At 42.7% G+C, this 18220-nt stretch overlaps 1 protein-coding gene across 1 annotated transcript in view; it reads left to right on the top strand.

The window, feature by feature from the left end:
* The window catches only part of VPS13B (vacuolar protein sorting 13 homolog B), a 2999480-nt gene that overhangs the window by 2565555 nt on the left and 415705 nt on the right, over positions 1 to 18220 (top strand). Inside the window, exon 40 of the mRNA XM_086966051.1 lies at positions 14561 to 14757. Coding sequence (XP_086822177.1) covers positions 14561 to 14757 — 197 coding nt within the window. The remainder of the gene's footprint in view (positions 1 to 14560; positions 14758 to 18220) is intronic.

Raw genomic sequence — 18220 nt, forward strand, 5'->3', positions numbered from 1 at the left:
CTAGCCCCCTGTGCTACATCTGCACAGAAAGCTGCAGAAGCGGTATTCTTAAACATTTTCTCCATTCCCTTTGGGGAATCTAACTCTAGACTACATTCTTCACTGCGAGTGGGGGGTGGGGGGGGGGGCTGAGCAAGCCACAAGGGTCAATGGGTCGAGACTGTTAACAGCTTAATGCTGTTATTTGCTCCTCTGGAAGGAAGATATACAGCACTGTAGCCATTTAACCACAAAGAGCATATATAATAGATAAGGTATACAGCAACACCAGTACAGAGGCTCACAATCACTTCTGGAACTGATGAGTGTGGCACTCTGCCCACCGCTGAAAGTTCACTGAAGCACTGACATGTCACCTTTTATGTTTGGCACAGAGGAGTATTATCAGGGGTCAGTTCAGGATGGGTCTCTGCCACAACAGAAAGTCACTAGAGATATCCGGACCAAACCCTCTATTTGTGCTGAAAGGCTTCTTGCCAACCAAAGATAGATTTCCTGGAGTTGTTGTGCAAGAGTTTCAGGTACAGTTTCCTCTCAGCAGGGAAGTTGACCCCAATATACCTGAACTCCTCTTTCAATTAGCCGGGGTCTTTATGAGTGTACTCCTTGTGGGAGCTAAGGGTGGGTAGGAGTGACCTGAGTTGGGAAGAGTTTTACTTTGTTTCTTACCCCTAGTTTAAACTTCCCTTTCTCATCACCATGCTCCATCATGGCTACTTGCCATTGCCTGTAGTTCCTACTCCCAGATCCCTCTCAAACATGAACACGCAATTCACATTAAGATTAGACAATGCCACAGGCCCTACTGTGGACACTAATGCCCTGTGAACCATAATCAAGCAGGCAAGAAGATTGAGTACACACTGGTCCGCTTAACAGTAAGCTGCTTTACCGCAGTCTTCACCTTATCCTTCAAGTCGCCCTATGCAAGACGCTTCTGCATGTTTTGATCTAATACCTGTGGAAAATTGTATTGCAATACTGCTGACCTAAATGTTGTACCTGCATTTTGTCTTATGCTTGAAAACCAATAAAAAGATAAGAAAATAAAGTGTGTAGTCCTTGTGGTCTGAGTTACGCCAAGTGCTGGTCCCACCCTCTGTACCAGGACAAGACAATGAAATGACAAAGTGATGAATGTTCCAATCGGACAAGTGATAGAAAGTCACATATTACTGAACACAACTATATTTTTATCAATGAAAACACAATAGATTTCTTATTCCAATAAATATCATCTGTAACATATGCATATTTTTAGGTTCGTCTAGGCAGCGCTTACACGGTCTGTTCAAGACATGCTGTGTTCAGGATATGGGCGTTAAGCTCCACCCATTTCCTGCCCATGTTTTCAATTGGCTCCTGTGACTGTCTTTTGTAAATGCTTTTTTTTCTTTGGTTAGTCTGTTTAGTAGCCCCTCCTTTTCTACTCTTGTAACCTCCCATCAGGACTGCCCATCTTACATCTGCTCCTACTCTGTGTGTTTCATTTACAATTTCTGCACACTAATTCTATTTTCTTACTAAGCTGGTGTTGCAGGCATGAAGTGATGCATTACCCATCCTCAATTCTCTGACCCTAATGATATTTTTCATTTGTTTTATTTCTTTTGTTCTGCACAGCGCGGCTCCCCACTTCCATTTTTTTAAATAACTGAAACAATACTTTAACTCTCAGCGCGGCGCACTTTATCTTTTACTTGCGGCTTCCGCGCTGCATCTCCCCCTGGAATACCCTCCCTTACTCCAATGAAAAAAAACCTGCCTATTTTACACTCCTCACGACCCCCATGGTAAGGAGGAAGATGTCTAGTTGAAAATGTAATCTTCTCGTCCTTCATTTTCCATTCTCTAAAAAAAAGAAATTAACAGTAGTTTTGAATACTCCCCGCACCACCACACGCTCCGTTTTATTTTTATAACCGTACCATGCAAGATATGGTCATTGTGATGTATTTACTGATCTCAGTCCAGCTCTTGGGCAGAAAATGATTTCCAGGGGTTTTACCCCTCTTACTTTGGAAGAAAGGTTTCTTCCATCTCTGCCCTTTCCCCCCTTGTGTTGTGAAGCGTTCCTTGCCCCCTCCCCCTTCCCCTCAGTTCCCTCCCCCTCCTTAGTTTGGACAGAGGGTTCATTACATCAACCCCCTCTTGTTCCTTCTTAGAAGCGAAGCCTGTTCTAAATCCCAGCTCCTCCCTGGCGCCTCTGATTTTAAAGTAGTAACACTTTGGTAGACATGGGTCAGATCATCCATTTAACTGTACTAGAGTAGATTTTTTAAAGATGCAGGAAACTATTTACAGCCAGATCCCATATTTAAAACAAGCATTGGCAATGCCAACAGTTGCGACTTAAAATAGAGTCTTGTATGGCAATATAAAGTACTACAAGCCAGTAGCATGTGAATGAACATTCATTTCTGTGGAAGCAGAGACCTGTAGAATTATTTTGGTGTAGGTCAAAGGCCAGTTGAGAGTTGTTGTACCAAGCCAGACCTAAAAATCTATATATGTTAATGACTGCCCTCCCCCATCTGTACTGCTGGCATAGAAAAACAACATACCTTTTTCTAGTTGTCTAAGTCTCTTTTACAGCATTCCAGTGTCATGAGTATGTCCCTGAAAGTTCAAGCTCACACAGCTGCATACATAACCAAAATGATCACAGTTGCATGGAGGGAAAGCATCTTTTGTGGAAGCACACAACTTCTGCCCAATCAAAACATGTACTCCTGGCTCCCAGTCCCTCTCTAGTGATGCTCTCATAATTATCTGGCGATAGCTAGACAATAATGGATATATGTGTTACCTTAGGAGAACTTCCAAATGAGTTGCTGTTCAGTCATTTTCTTCCCCCCCCCCCCCATTTCATTTTGTCGGTAGTTGCATCTTCCTGCGTGAATCTGCACTGACATCTAAATAATTAGATTTAAATAAATGATCAAACCCATTCAAAACATATATTTATTGTCTTAAACAAATATCGCTCATTAAGATCTGATCTGAAGTTCTTTATATTTTTCTTTCTTCAGATTATTATTTTCAGTTGTCTATGTAAGGCCAACATAATCTAAAAAAACATAACATAACGTAAACATAATATAACATAGCCCAACAAAATAATTACCAACCAGAAGAGCCTCTGCGGTCTTCTTTCAAGGCTGAGCTAAGTATCCCCTTCCTTCATATGGAACAGTTTTGCTATGCCTTTCAGCTGTAGCTTCACATCTGTCCTTCACCCAACTCTTAAGTGCATGATGCATTGTCAAGCCGCCCTCTTGACTTTACCCAGGCAAATATTTAGAACCTACTGTGCTGCATTTACATGCTAGAAGAGAGCATCCTGTCCCATACTTTTGATTATGTGTTTGTCAGACCAATCTTCCATTTACCGACTCCTTATATGTTTGTTTTATGAGGTGCTGCTGGTGAAAAGTCATGTCTCTAGCAATTAATTGAGCAACATCCTTCTCTAGGAGCAATTTTGGCAGACTTGGCAGACCGCAAGCATAATAGCTTATCAGCTACAAACTGTACGAGAGCAGATGTTTACGTTTCTTAATGCTGTAATGTTTTAATTACCTCAAATGGAAGAAGTGGTGAATTGTTAGGAGTGGAATCTGTGTCCACAGGATGCCTACACATCTCTGTCTATTGAACTGTCCCACCAGCTGAAATCACTAACCTTACTGATACATTAAGTCAAGGTGGTGGCATTGTACTGATATGTCTTCACTGTTTCTTCAGAGCCATATTCGATTGGACTTCCTTCAGGAGCAAAGGGGTATTTGGATCTTCCTTCAGAGTCATAGCAAATATCTGTGAGAAGGGTGGCCACAGAATGGCTATTGAAAAATAAGCAAACAGATAACCTATGTGTGCAGTCAGCAGCCAGACGAAATTCACTTAAAGTTAGGCAGTGGGACATCTGGAAAGTAATGTCATGTGAAAATCATAACATCTATTTACAGTGACTCCTTTTTGTAAAAGTACTCTCTGAGCTGTATGCCTTTGATGAAGAATGAGTGAACCCCAAAACACTCTCTCACCTAAAAAGAAATCTACTACCACATATAAATTATTCACAGTTCGGTAGGGGATAACCGGAAATAAAAGCCATTTGAAAATAGAAGAAATATTTATAAACATTGTGAAGGACCGGGTTTTAGAACCCAGCGGCGTCAGGGAGAACGCCCGATGCCTTCGAGTTCCCCTGTCTTGGCAAACAGAGACACGGGATACTTCTTGATGACGTCAAAGACCAAAGGTTATTGGCTGCAACCAGGAACAGAGATCTACGAAGCACACACGGGTGGTTCGCTAGAGACTGCACAAATTCAATGAGCGGAGCATGGTCTTGTATGCCAAAAATCAAGCCTCAGGCAACATTTCAAATTAGCATCGAGTTCATACAAATTGACCAATGACAGTGTGACAATTTAAAAGTAGCGTATGACGACAATCCCACTTTCCGTTGTCCAGCCCACCAGAAATGACCAAGCACATTCCAGATTTCTTGTCGGATCAGGCCGGACAAGCCCATCATAAACCCTCAACCCAAATCAGTGATTATGTCGTAAAGGAAAGAGCAGAAACAGATTGGAAGTAAGATAGAAGGGTGGGAGCAGTGTACCGTAAACTCGGGCATGTCCTACTTTTTGATCTTTATCTGATCAGCTGTTTAACAAGGAACTGGCTCAACGAGGTCAACCTCGGGCAAAGAGTCAGTTCGGCCGGGTCATTCAGAAGTCAGCTAAAGCATACGTGTCTCAAGGACTCGTTCGGCCACAGTCATTGGGCCTATGTGGGGGCAACCATACAAAATGGCTGCCGTACACAAAATGGAACCTGAAGGTCCAAACTAAATACTTGAATACGGAGTGTTCTCATTGATCGATTCATGCGAAAACACTCAGACACACTACACTCGTCATTTGCGGTCTGCTGACACCAAAATCGTCTATTTCCGATGACCTTTATTGTACGGGTTCGGAACCACCAAAACAGACCCAAAAACTCACAGAACTACAATTGGGATCTACAAATGTACCCTCCCTGGAGTATACTTGTCTTCCTTTTCTCAGTTCACCACAGAAACAAGCACAGAAAAACACGCAAAGCACATAACTCACTCCGAGCTTCCCTTTGATTCCTAGGACATCCCTACTTAACATTCCCTTCAGACAAGAGTAAAGGTGTCAGCAGTGAAGACTTCCAAAGAAGTACATTCACTTTCTTTAGGCAGGTAGTCTAACTATCAAGCTCGTTCTAAGATGCTCCTTCTTACACCCCACTCTGCCCTAAGTTCCCCAAACTCTCTCTTCAGTTACCTACATCTTGCTCTCTCAATCCCCTAACAAAATCTGCTCTCCACCCTCGGGTGCTGTCCCTAATACAAAATCCCCAAAACAGTTGGCACGCACAGAGGTACCCCCCTCTGGCAGGTACAGATCTTCGGACTTTTCCAGCATGACACCTTTCAATCAAGCGTCCGTTGGTGTGTCCTTGGGTCCCAGGCACCTTCCTCGCTAAATGTTGCACTCCCAAATTCTTTGGCAGCTCCTCTGCTCTCGCGCCTACTTTCCTAACTCCTAAACAATGGACTCTTCTACCTAACGAGCCTTGTGGCCTTGCACCTGCAAGCTGAAACACATGGGTACATCTATGCAAACATTCGAAGTTACAATTTAGTATTTGCTGAGGACAGCTTCTTTCCCGAAGAGTGAAAATCATTCCTTCTCGACTAAAGCTAACAAAAGAAAATACAGTTAGGCCTCTACTGGCTTCAGCATGTCCCAGGCCCTTTCATGTTTAAATGCATTTCTAATACAACAACACATTACATTTCACCTCTATAGAGCATTAATTCTACTTTCAATGCAAGCCATATATTTTCATATTAAACCCTATGTTAATCCACTCATTTATAAGCATGTGTATACTTCAAAAGCATTTCATTACTAATACGACATTTCACATATGATTACATTTCTACATTAGGCAACACTGCATTTCGATTAAAACTCTACATTAGTCTCTAATTAATAAACACATCACTACATGTTGTGCTGACTCCCAGCCTAACATTACATTTCTAAACTACATTAGTAAAACCCTCTAAATATGTGGGTGCTGACTACTCTGGATTATGGTGCACCCCTACAATTTTCAAAATAACATGGCGCTCTCTCAGTGGCCTGCAGACATTTCTCCAAACCATAGCAATTCGAACATGTTTTCAACTGCCACCTCGCACAGCTTGAAACATATCGATTAAATGATAAGTAGCATTTTAAAATCACATGTCTTCTGACATTTTTTACATCGTCAGACTATTGCCTTCTAAAAGCATATATGTATAATAAAATTGTATAAAGGGTATGATATTTTAATTTTAGTTCTGAATTTACATTAAGGACACACAAACCATTTTAGAATTTCCCTGAATCGCACATGAATGATGAGAGTCACTATTCATCTGCCTTTTATGTTGATGTCTCCTCAATATTTTGTTAATGTCCTCCTGCAAAATAGAGTACGTGGGATGACCGCACCTACCAGGGCCAAATCCAGATTAAAACAATGGGACCCTACATGGCGTTTTCGTAAAGATAACATGACCACAAATATAGAGGCCAACTACTCTAACCCTACATAATTTTCCCATAGAAAAGAGATAGGAAAAGTACAGCGTCGAAATTGACTTACTAACAAGAATTGCAAGCTAGTTATGGCATAACCTAAAATACGAACTGCTTTATCCTTACAGCCTCCGCCTGACTTTTCTCCATGCTGCCCCCTTATCCCTTATTTAATGTTATTCATTTTTCCATATAGTCGCCCTTGGATTTTTGAGAAGACGGTACATCAAACACACAAACCAAGCAATTGCTAGTGGTTAGACTTATTGGAGATATTCTTCCCATCACCTTTTGTGTGTTTGATGTAGCACCCTAAGTGTCATGAATGCGTCCAGATGTGGGTTTTGTGGTCACTGTGCCTAGTAGAACCAAGCTATATCTGACTCAGGAGCCCCAATCCAATCAGAGCGAAAATAGTCTTGGGTTACAAGAGTTCCACGGGTCCAGTGCTCATTGTGCCATTGGAACCAAGGTACACACAATAGACGAACCCCATCAGGGTGAAACCAGTCCTCAGCTGCCTGAGTTGTAGTTAAGGGAGCACCTTGGCTGGTAGTTCAGGCTGGACTGTACCTATTGGAGTAGGGTCAAAACTAATTTATATATGGCTGGGCCCAAACGGAGATGGCATGGTGGTCATAAGTCTAACCGGTGGTTAGACTTATTGCAATCATTTCTCCTATCACCTTTTATGAGCTTTATGGATATGAATCCCCCAGGGGCCTCTTCCCTCTGCCCCCCAATACCTCTTCATACCACCAGGAGTTTAAAAATGTCTTACTTGGTGCTACTTAGCGTCCAACATATGAACAAGTTACAGGCTTTAATGCCATAAGTATGCCATCTGCTTTGACCACTGACATATCTGATTGGTGGCAGAAATACGCTTTCAATAATAAACCAGGGCCACCGTTGTTGTCCTAGTAGCCCATCTGTGCTGAAGTGACTGTAAGTGTGCATAATTATAATAGTTACCCGGTTTAATTATTTCATGAGGCTATAGCACATTGTATTTTAACTTTTAATTCCAATGTCTCTCAGTACAATATAAATTAGGCGTTCTCGATCTCCATTTACGTATAAGGCTGCAAACAATATGCTGTTGCTTTTTTTTTGCTAAAGTACCGTTTTTGGGTGGGGCAAATTCATTTATCAGCACTTAAAGAACATTATATATGGCCCTTGCCTAAGTGAAATGGTTGAATACATGTATAATGTCAGAAACATATGACTTTAGAGCTGTGACTTACGACATAAGTGTTGGGTTGAAAGACTGGTGCACTATCTATGTTCCTCATTATCTCATTGACTACTCCGGTATGTTTTGCTTTGCATTAGACTTATGTCAAGAGTCCGATGGCAGATGTACCTATTTTGGATGCTTCTCATCAACAGAGCGCTAAACTCTGATGAGTTATTGAGATACACCTATAGTGGTGCTCTTGAATCATGGGTGACTACTGTCCCTATGAATACTTCACATGGCTAATGGGGGTGGCATCAGATCAATAATTGTAGGTTTCAGGCCAGTGATCAATTTGCCTTGTCTTTCCTTGTGTAAACTTGTGTTGGCTGTCATAACTATTCCTCAAGTGTAACTGGTGTTTGTGAGTCGTGTTCCATAAGTACTACATGTATTCAGAGTTGCTCTGCACCATTCCCTGTGTGTCCCCTGCACTGCTGCACCTCTAATAAAAAACATGCAAATCCAAAGTGTATCTGTCTGATTTGGATCTACCTAACTAACTTCTAAACGAGCATGAAGGCTTCTTAGATTAAGCCAGTGCCTACATATCCTCCAAAGACTTTGTAGGTGCAACTGCAACACCTGAACAAAGGTCTATGGCTAACGATATCACCAAAACCACAACCTTACACAGAACAAATGGGCAGCCTGATCATTCTGTGTGCCAGTCTGCTAGAGAAGCAAGGGCTCCACCACAGCCTTTAACTGGCCAGACTGCTGTCTGGTCCCAGTTCACAAACGCAAGGGGACATTATGGGATGTCTGCTCTTCTCAAGCAAATCAGTGCCAGTGCACCGTTGGCACTACGTTTACATGGACCTGTTCCATTTCTACTTATAGAGCCATTTAAAAGATACGTTCCCTCCAAACGTTTCCAAAGAATATTAAACCTGACTAGCTACTCAGGCTATACCGTCCTACCCTCTTTCTGAATAAAGTCATTTTGGCTTATTCGGAGTTCACCTTTTGCTATTGAAGAAGCGGGGGGAGAGAACGACTGAGACCAAAAGCTAAGCAATTGAGCTTGAAAGAGTAGAGACTTAACTCCAGGACTGAGAGAAATACTTGCTACATCAGCAGCCTAAATGAAGAGATGAAGAAGACTGCGTGCTAGATAGAGATCTGCCTTATTTCAGCTCAGTCACAGGTTCAGCTGTTCATCGCACTAGAAAGAAGGAGACATACACTGACTTCTCATCTCATTCTAACAGCCCAGAAGAGAGGTGAGTAAAGCCCTTCTCTTTGAAGCAAGAGAAGTTGGTAGGCTTGGATTGAGACAAGAATCCATCGGAATAGCCCTTTCCCCTTTCATGGCCTGTCTCGCCTCCCATCATATCCTTATACCCTAGTGTGCTGCTGCCCAAACCTACCACCTAACTTAAGTATGTATGTATGTATGCATCGCATACTTTTATAGTGCAAGCTGTCACCCGGAGGGTATCCTGGCGCTTTGACTCTACCTGGCTATATGCGGTCACAGAATTTACACCGCCCTTGGGAAGAGATAAGACTTCTACCCTTTCTTGAAGGAGCTAAGTTCATTCAAACTCCTCAGGAACAGGGGAAGAGAGTTCCAGAGTTTTGCGGCAGTAAAACCAAAGGAGCGGCCGCCCATCCGTATCCTCTGAATTCTAGGGACTGCCACCAGACATGTGGAAGAAGACCGTAAAGGTCTAGCTGCCGAGTACCAGGAAAAGAGCTCTTGCAGTAAGACAGGCCCCTGTCCGTGAAGAGCCCTAAACACAATACAGAACGCCTTAAAACAGATACGCTGGTGAATTGGTAGCCAATGCAGATCTTTTAGCGCTAGAGAGGAGGAGGCCGAGCGCATCCGAGAGAGGGAAAGCTTAGCTGCCATATTCTGCAAGCGCTGCAACTTCCTGATCAAAGTGCTTGGGGCACCCAGAAGTAGTGTGTTGCAGTAATCAAGCCTGCTAAGAATGATACTGCGCACCACCTCCGGTCTAGCCAGTGCCGGAAGTAAGGGAAGGATCTTGCGCAATGTACGTAGTAACATCATACATGTAGCAATCGTTTTATTTACAAAGGTGTCAAGCTGAAGATTTGGGCCAAACATAACGCCCAGATTGCGAGCAGCATCCGCTGCCACAACTGTGCCCAAGAAGGAAACTGGCCAGAAACCCGTCGGACAAAGGGCGAGGGGTACGGTCCGTGGAGCAATACAACACCTCCGTTTTGGATCCATTGACCTGGAGGGAGTTGTGTTTCAACCAGTCCGCAGTGGCCGTCATGCAGCGATGGAAAGTTTCCTTAGAAATGGCATCTCTGCCTTCAAAGGAAAAAATTAGCTGTGTGTCGTCGGCATAATTGATGACCGAGATGCCAAAGAATTTGATCAGCCTAATCAAAGGATTAAGTAGCGATGCGGGTCTGTCTTATGGACTACAGTGACCTCCCTAATGGTAGATAACAGTATTTCCCTGCAGAGCTAGCCAAATGAGAACACAGGCTAATGTGAGCCTTTTTCTGACAACCTTAGGGGTCCTTGGCCCTCTCCATTGCAGTGCCGTAGCCGTGGTGGCATGACTGACAAAGCCACTGCCCCAGCCATGGTGGCTGACACCTCCAGACTGCACTCTTGACTGTGCCATGCTCATGTTGCCGTGAAGGCTAGAGGAGTTTCCAACTTTCTGTTTAGGCATTTTCACTCCAGAATGGTTATGACCATTCTCCTGCTCAATGCGACTGGCTAGACAGCCCGATCCCGCTAGCAGATGGAACCATATTGCAAAATTCAACAACAAACTAGGACTACAAATTATGAGAGAACAGAACTTCTTACAGACATCTGATGGCACCTTTAGCTAATTTCGCCTGCAGATGGCCCAGATGTACAGCACTGCTCAAATTTGTATATAAGCATAACCTAAACCACATGTGTTGCTGCAGATCCCCGCTTAGTCTACTGAGAAACGTTGAGCATTGTGAGCTATTTTAATAGGTTTACTAACCATGTTTTATTGTATTATTTTTATAGTCATTTTTATTAGGAATAAGTGCCTGGACAGTTTATTTATTGTGAGATACATGTGCATGCCGAATCTAAACGTTCTGTCTGACCTTGTTGTCCCTTGAATAAAAAACCCAGAAGACCATAGAAAGTGTTCTAGGATCTACCTGGCAGACCGTTCTACTACTCAGTTTCCAAAATATTGCAACACCTCCATCTTTTTTGGGATGTATTTCTTACTTCAAAACTAATCCATGTTTTGGTAAATTTTGGCTAATCATAGCTTTATTAAACTGGTCAAACTCAAGACTCTTGCACTTTTTTATCTATTCTAGGCAAACTAGGAAATGTTTGAAAATTCTACGTCTAAATGTTACCAGGGTTTCCTGGGGTCACAGGAACCCACCTCCAATTACTCACGATTCATTCAGTAATATTTGGCAGAAGAATCAAACGTGAGGTATTGGTGATATCTTTACTGGCAGCTATATAAAATCATATTACTAAATAAAACAAGAGTTAGGAATGCCTAATACATCATTTCTCGAGTGTTTAGAGTTTACTGATTTTTTGTTGAAGTTTGCTGATCGCAATAAAGAAATTATTTTAAAGGACTTATCAATTCAGTTTGCATCCTTAGCTCGCTTGCTATCTCAGAAAGCCGTCCCCCACTATGTTTCTAAAAATTATTAAAAGTCTTTTTTTTTTACTAGGCAAGCTCATACCATATTTGACTTGTATATTAAACTAATTCAGGAGAGATATGATGCGTGATGACCTGTCCCGATAGCTGGATAAATGAGCTACACAATTTACCCTAACACTAGCTCGACTAAGGGCTCTACGATTTGATACTATTTTTGGATTTTTATATTACCCTAGCTGAGATATCAGAATGGGGCTCAGGAGATTCGGGTTGTTGCCCAGGATGTGAAGGTCCCAAGGTTGACATGGTTCACTTGTTCTCAACATGCAGTGCATTGCAGCCATATTGGGGTGCGTTCAGAGTCCTTAACTTTACAATGTAGGGTCATTAACGCTCCCACACCTATTGGCAGCAATGAAGACCCAGTAATGTATGCACTCACATTGGCTCACGATTTAATAGCATAGCATAGGGTCTGTTGTTATGTGTGGGTGCGGGTGAAATGTTGCAGTGGTAGATGCGCTTAGTGAGTGAAGGTAAAGGTTGAATGGTGAGAGGAAAGCAGGAGGGATGCAAAGTGGCGCCCTACAAGCATCAAGGATATCCAGTATAGTCACACGTTTATCATAAACCTTAGTGCCCGTGTTGCAGCTCAGCAAAGTCTGCTGGCCTTTGCAGCAGGGCTTCATGAGAGGGATGATTGCCACATTATTTTATTATTTATTTATTTTATTTATGCGTTTTTATATAGTGCAGACTTTACCCAAAGGTGTCAGAGCGCTTCACAATAGTAACAGAACTGATACATGAGAACATTACAAGTGAACAAATTACAAAAGCAAAAGTTACATTACATGAGGCAAAAGTGACAATCGCGAGTGATCAAAGTACAAGAGGTAGCAAACGGTGCATTACATAAGGAAAAAAGTGACATGTGTCCAGGTTACAAGAGCATACAAAGTACAAGTGGAGGTATAATACTGCAATAAATGGAGGACACTCAAACACAAGAACAAACGTTAAATAGGCAATGGTGGCACTTGTGCAAGTATCGAAAGCAAACAAAAGCAAGAGGTAGCAAACAGTGTGTTACAAGGGAAAAGTCACGTGTGCATGTTACAAAAGAGTACCAAACACAGGTAAAGGGTAGTACTGCAATAAATGGCAGTCCATCAAACCACAGGAACACACTGGGAAGGCACTTCCATAGTCATGGAGAATAGAAATTTTCTAAACTAAAAAGGTCTTCCTTCAGATAATAGAGGGCATGAATTAACTTTGGAAGTGTCTTTGAAGGAGAAGAACTTTGAGGTCATTTTTGAAGGCCTGGGAGGAGGTGGTGGTCCAGAGCTTAGGCGGAAGTGAGTTCCAGATTCTCACTGCGTTGCCTGAAAAGGATTGGGCCATTGATCTTTCCTTCTTGAAAGTGGGAGGTTCAAGCAGTAGCTTTTCCGCATTTCGTGATGGTCTAGAGCCTCCAGAGAGTTTCAGTTTATTCGCCAGGTAGCGAGGAGAGGAGGAGTGCAGGGCTTTGTGGGTGATGCAGGCAGTCTTGTAGTTGTATCTTGCCTCGATGGGAAGCCAGCGGAGGGTGGATAACATGGGTGTGATTTGGTCGGTTCTTTTAGCCCCATAAATGAAGCAAGCTGCTGAATGGAGAACAGACTTAAGGGGGGACAGGTGGGATTTGGGGAGGCCAGTAAGTAGAGAATTGCAGTAGTCCAGTCTGGAGAGTACCAGCGATTGGACCAGGGTTTTAAGGTCATGCTCTGGAAAGAAGCGACGGATCCCCCAAAGAAGGTGCAGTTGGTATCGAGCAGACTTTGCAATTGAATTGATGTGGGAGAGTAGATTGAGTTTAGTGTTGAGTATGACACCAAGGGATTTTGCCCTGTCGACAATGATGGGTTTATTGTTCAGTAGATTCATCTGGTCCATCCATGATTGAACCGGGGGAGGAGAAAGTGAGGATGAGAGGAGGAGGAATTCAGTTTTGGAGGGATTCAGAATCAGTTGATGTGTTGACATCCAGTTTTGAATGGAGTCCAGAGTAGAGCTTAGGACAGAGAGATCGTGGGTGGAGGCAACCTTGAGGTAGATTTGAGTGTCGTCTGCGTAGAGATGATAGTGAACCCCGGGATTACTTAGGAGATTTCCCAGTGGTTCCAAGTAGAGATTGAACAATGTGGGTGCAAGTATAGAGCCTTGAGGAACACCTTGACCCACCGCCAAAGGAGATGAAAGACTGTCCGCTATTTTGATCATTTGGGCTCTATCAGAGAGGAAGGACGCAAACCATTTAAGTACAGTGCCCTCCATGCCCATTCTCTGTTGAAGAGTGTTAAGGAGGGTGTTGTTATTGACAGTGTCAAAGGCTGCTGAAAGGTCAAGGAGAATTTGAAGACAAGACCCCCCTGAATCGAGTATCGGCAGCGCGTCATCAATCACTTGCAGCAGAGCTGTTTCAGTGCTGCAGTTTTGGATGAAGCCGGACTGAAAATTGTCAAGAAGATCATTGTCCTTGATATGACGAGAGAGCTGTTTCGCAACACATCTTTCTGTGATCTTCGCAAGAAAGGGTAGGTTAGTGATGGGGCGGAAGTTGTTGAGGTCATTCGCATCAGCAGTGGGTTCATCTGAGGTAACTGGACATTTAGATTACTTCCCTAATCCTGATCACATTTCTTTGTGGTTCTTTTCTGAGTCTTGCTTTAGGGCATATTTATGTCTAACAAATCATTTTACTTCATCTATATTGATTATACATTAACTTTCTTATGGCTTTTGTACAATGGAACAGATCTTGTGCTGCACCTTTGTCGAAATGTTCTTCCACTGATTACAAGTGTGGGGTTTAACGACAGTGTAGATGGATACATTCTAATGCAGTACTCTGTACATACGTGATTGTCGCCTGGGCTGGGCATTATGTTCAGGGCTCATGTTTAATCATATCTGTTCTGCATTAAGCTTGGAATATCAACTTTGAATGCTGGCACTTTCCCAACTATGTTCTTGTTGAAACTTAGTCACTGTGTGTTTTGCTGTCTTCAAAGGTTCCTTGCAGTTTGGAGTACTGGGATGAACTGCAGCAGTCGTTTATCGCCTTCCGAGAATTCAGTCTATCTGAAAGCAAAGTGTGTGAGCTGCAGCTGCCCAGTGTCAACCTGGTGAATGACCAGCGGGAACTGGTCGCCTCAGACCTTTGGAGGATAGTCCTGAATGGCAGTCTGAGCGGAGCTGACGATCAGAGGTAATGTAGAAACACAAGAGATAGGAAATGTGGTAGTGGACAATGTGAGGCTGATATCGCAGTTAGATTCTGCCCGGTATAAGTGCGTGGAGCACACATTCTACTCCCAGGGCAAATATTTTAACTGGACTCCCTGGCTCACAGGTGACACATTCTACTCTCAGGGCAGACATCTTAACTAGATGTTCCACCTTGGCCATGCTTAGACCATTGTTTGTATTCTTTGGGCAAATACCCTATCCAGATTACCCATAGTGCCGGTGGCCAGATACTGTAAATGGAATCCCTATGATTCTGGTGTGAAGGCGCGGCATTGTGTTTGTATTCAACTACTATTGCGCCAGCGTGTGGACATTTCCTTCTGTTCTCTATGCAGTTATGTTAACTGGATTCTCTGTTTTGAAAGTTCATTTCCTCCACTCCCAGGCCAGATATTAAACCTGAAGCACCAAAGTTGTGCAGATAAGACTTGATACTTAGAGCAGATATAAAAACTACATCTATGACGGTGTGCTGAAGTGTGATATTCAATTGGGAATCTCAGTTATCACAAACAGATATTCTATTGTGTCATTATGCAGACAAGACCTATTCAGAGAACACATATCAAAATTGAATTTTTATGGTGGTGGTGTATAGTCAAAATATATTTTTGATGATCTGAAGCACAAACAATATCATACAAATGTGAACAATAAACTTTTGTATGACTTATTTCCTGGCACACACCCTATTTTTTCCAGTTCGATAGATGCATAAACATCTTTTTCAAAAAAGTGTATCCAACTTATACCAAATGTCAACTTGCAAGACATTATTCAAGCATTATTACACTATGTTTTCTCCCCAAAATGACCCATATACCCCAAGAGATCCCTTTTTGCTACTACCAGTATGTCAATTGTTTTCCAGTCCCTCGGTGCCCACATTTTCTGTAGGTCAGTGTTGGCTGGGAATTTTTTGTCTTGGTATTCTGTGATCTTGTAGCACATCCTACCCTGGCTGCCGAAATGGCTAATTGGATACTTTGACGATATTTCATTTTATTTAGGTTGCAGCCTCAGCCCCTGTTCAAGGCATTCTCTCATCATTCTCCCTGGTGAGTTGTGTGAACTGCGTTAGTGTCATGTCCCATTCCATAGGCCTGCTTGCTGCCCCTCCTCTGGTCTGTTTCCTTGCAAAGAAATAGTCTCTGCTCTGCCCATCTAAGCAAGTCAGCCTTCCACCTAGTGCTCAATGGAGTATTGGGTGATTTCCATGCTATGGCCAGTCTTCTTTTACCTAAGACCAGGCCGAGATCTGCGAATCTACCCTCAGTCTTATTATTCTGTGTTCGGTTCAGAAGACCCAGCATTCACTCAGTGGGTATTCTGTTGACTGTGAGCTGTTCAAGGGTTTGAGTAACCTTGTGCGATCACTCCGATATTTCAGTGCACTGCCACAACATGTACCTACGCTTTAACATCTGTAAGTTGTGGAGTGATCAGGTTACGACTCTAGCTTGGCATTCAATCATGAAAGTCTTTAGGCACCTGGAGATAAATAAAAAAATAAAAGCCCAAGTGAAGCAAGAGTTCAAGCACTCACAAATAGACAAATTGCTGGAGGCTAGCTTTGTATATGGTGCACACTAATTTAGGTGTAGCACCTTGCACTAATCCAGGCTACTCTTATGGTGACTTTAGTGGTCTTTGATAGCCATAGAAAGCTCTCAAAGCTGTAGCTGTGAAGAGAAGCCTTCAGGCTTATCTTGAAGGAGTGTTAAGCAGCTTGTTTCACCAGTTTAATCAGGTAGTATAGGTTAAATGAAAAAGAACCACACCTTGTATTTATAAAAATATGTCTATTTATTACACAACACTCACTAACACATTGGTATATATCCTACCTGGAGATATAAAAAAAATACACAATATTACTTCACTTGCAAATAGCTAAGTAAGCACAAAATACTGTGGTCTCCAGGGGCAGACCAAAGCATATGCTAAACAAGCATTTGCAATGCAATGGGTCTCGCATTTACAAGAGGTTGAGTTATTGGCATTGTAAATGCCAATAGCTCAAACTCTCGCAAATGCGCGACCTATGGCACTGCAAATATTTTTTTTATTGTCAAAGCCCCCATGCCGCACTTTCACGTGCATGAAGGCTACGCCTTCGATATTATTGGTGTGCGTTTGCAGGAACTAGTATTCACAAGGTATAGAGTGCACGCCCTCCTCTGCTCGGATATAGAACACTGAGGAGCTGCCTAACTTTGTAGACGTGGAATTGGCCTTGGGAAGACTATCGAACATCGTTCCATCCTATGCATCATGTTCCTGGTACAAGACAGAAGGACGTGATCAGTATGTCTCGTGTTGGCTGGATGCATGCAGTCCGAGGACAGGAAAATTGAGAAAGAAAATATAGAAAAATGGTAACATCTGACTTCCATTAATAGTGCACTTTCTCAACGACTTCTAGACGCTAACGGTGGAGGAATGCATTTCCATCCTCCAAATGTTAAGTGTTCTAGACAAGGTTAATTTATTTCGAGCTCGGAATTTCACATAACTAAACCTATGGCCACCTTTGCACCATAGAAATGTGAACTCTTTGGGAATTGCAACAGTTTTTTTCATCGCCGATCTTGACAACACAGCAAAAATTGTCTGGCGCTCATCATTATGTTTTTTAACTGAGCCAACCATTTTTCCTATGTGTGTTTTGTGTGAAGGGTTAAGCAGCAGTGAGTCAGCCCAATGAGGGCAAAACGAAAAAGCAAAGTTAAAATTATGTTCCTAAGCAAAACATATTAATTTACTGTTGTAAAGAAAAATTAATATATATCACGTGTATTTAGTCCCACGAAGGTGTGACGTTTATAAGTGTTGTTGTTGTCCTCACGCTTTCTCTTATATTGCACATTGATTCCATGTTTTCTCTACTTATGTACACAGTGGTTGGGTCTGAGGGCTCATTCAGTAGCCCCATGCATCAGTCAATAGGCCAGAGATTTTTATTTGCGCGCAACCAGAGTGCTCATATGTTTCAGCAGTTGCCAGCAGGAGTATCCGGTAATGTGGAACTGAGAGGAAGAAAGTAGAGTGTGTGTAAATCTCTCTCTGGCACCATAGACCATCTCAAGCTAAATATTTAAAAAGCCGCTGCCAAATGCCCTTAGAAAGTGTTCCACTTTGTTTGCTGAAGGCCAGGTAGTGCTACAGCTGGACTTCGGTCTACATCTGGCCCCGGGTTGCTGACCTCCTCGGGCTCGTACAGTTTGGTTGGAGCACAGAAGTGCATGAGAGGAGAGTACATGTGGCTTTATTCACACCACAGGGTTAGACGAAGACCACATGTTCCGACCAAGGACCTAGTCATATCCTGGTCTTTCGACTGCATAAGGATGTTAACGTGTGGTGCTAGTGAGAGAAAATAGAACGGAATAATTATAGGAAAGATCCACAGGCGTTTTTAC

The sequence above is a fragment of the Lissotriton vulgaris genome, chromosome 4_1, assembly GCF_964263255.1.
Source record: "Lissotriton vulgaris chromosome 4_1, aLisVul1.2, whole genome shotgun sequence".
Lineage (NCBI taxonomy): Eukaryota > Metazoa > Chordata > Amphibia > Caudata > Salamandridae > Lissotriton > Lissotriton vulgaris.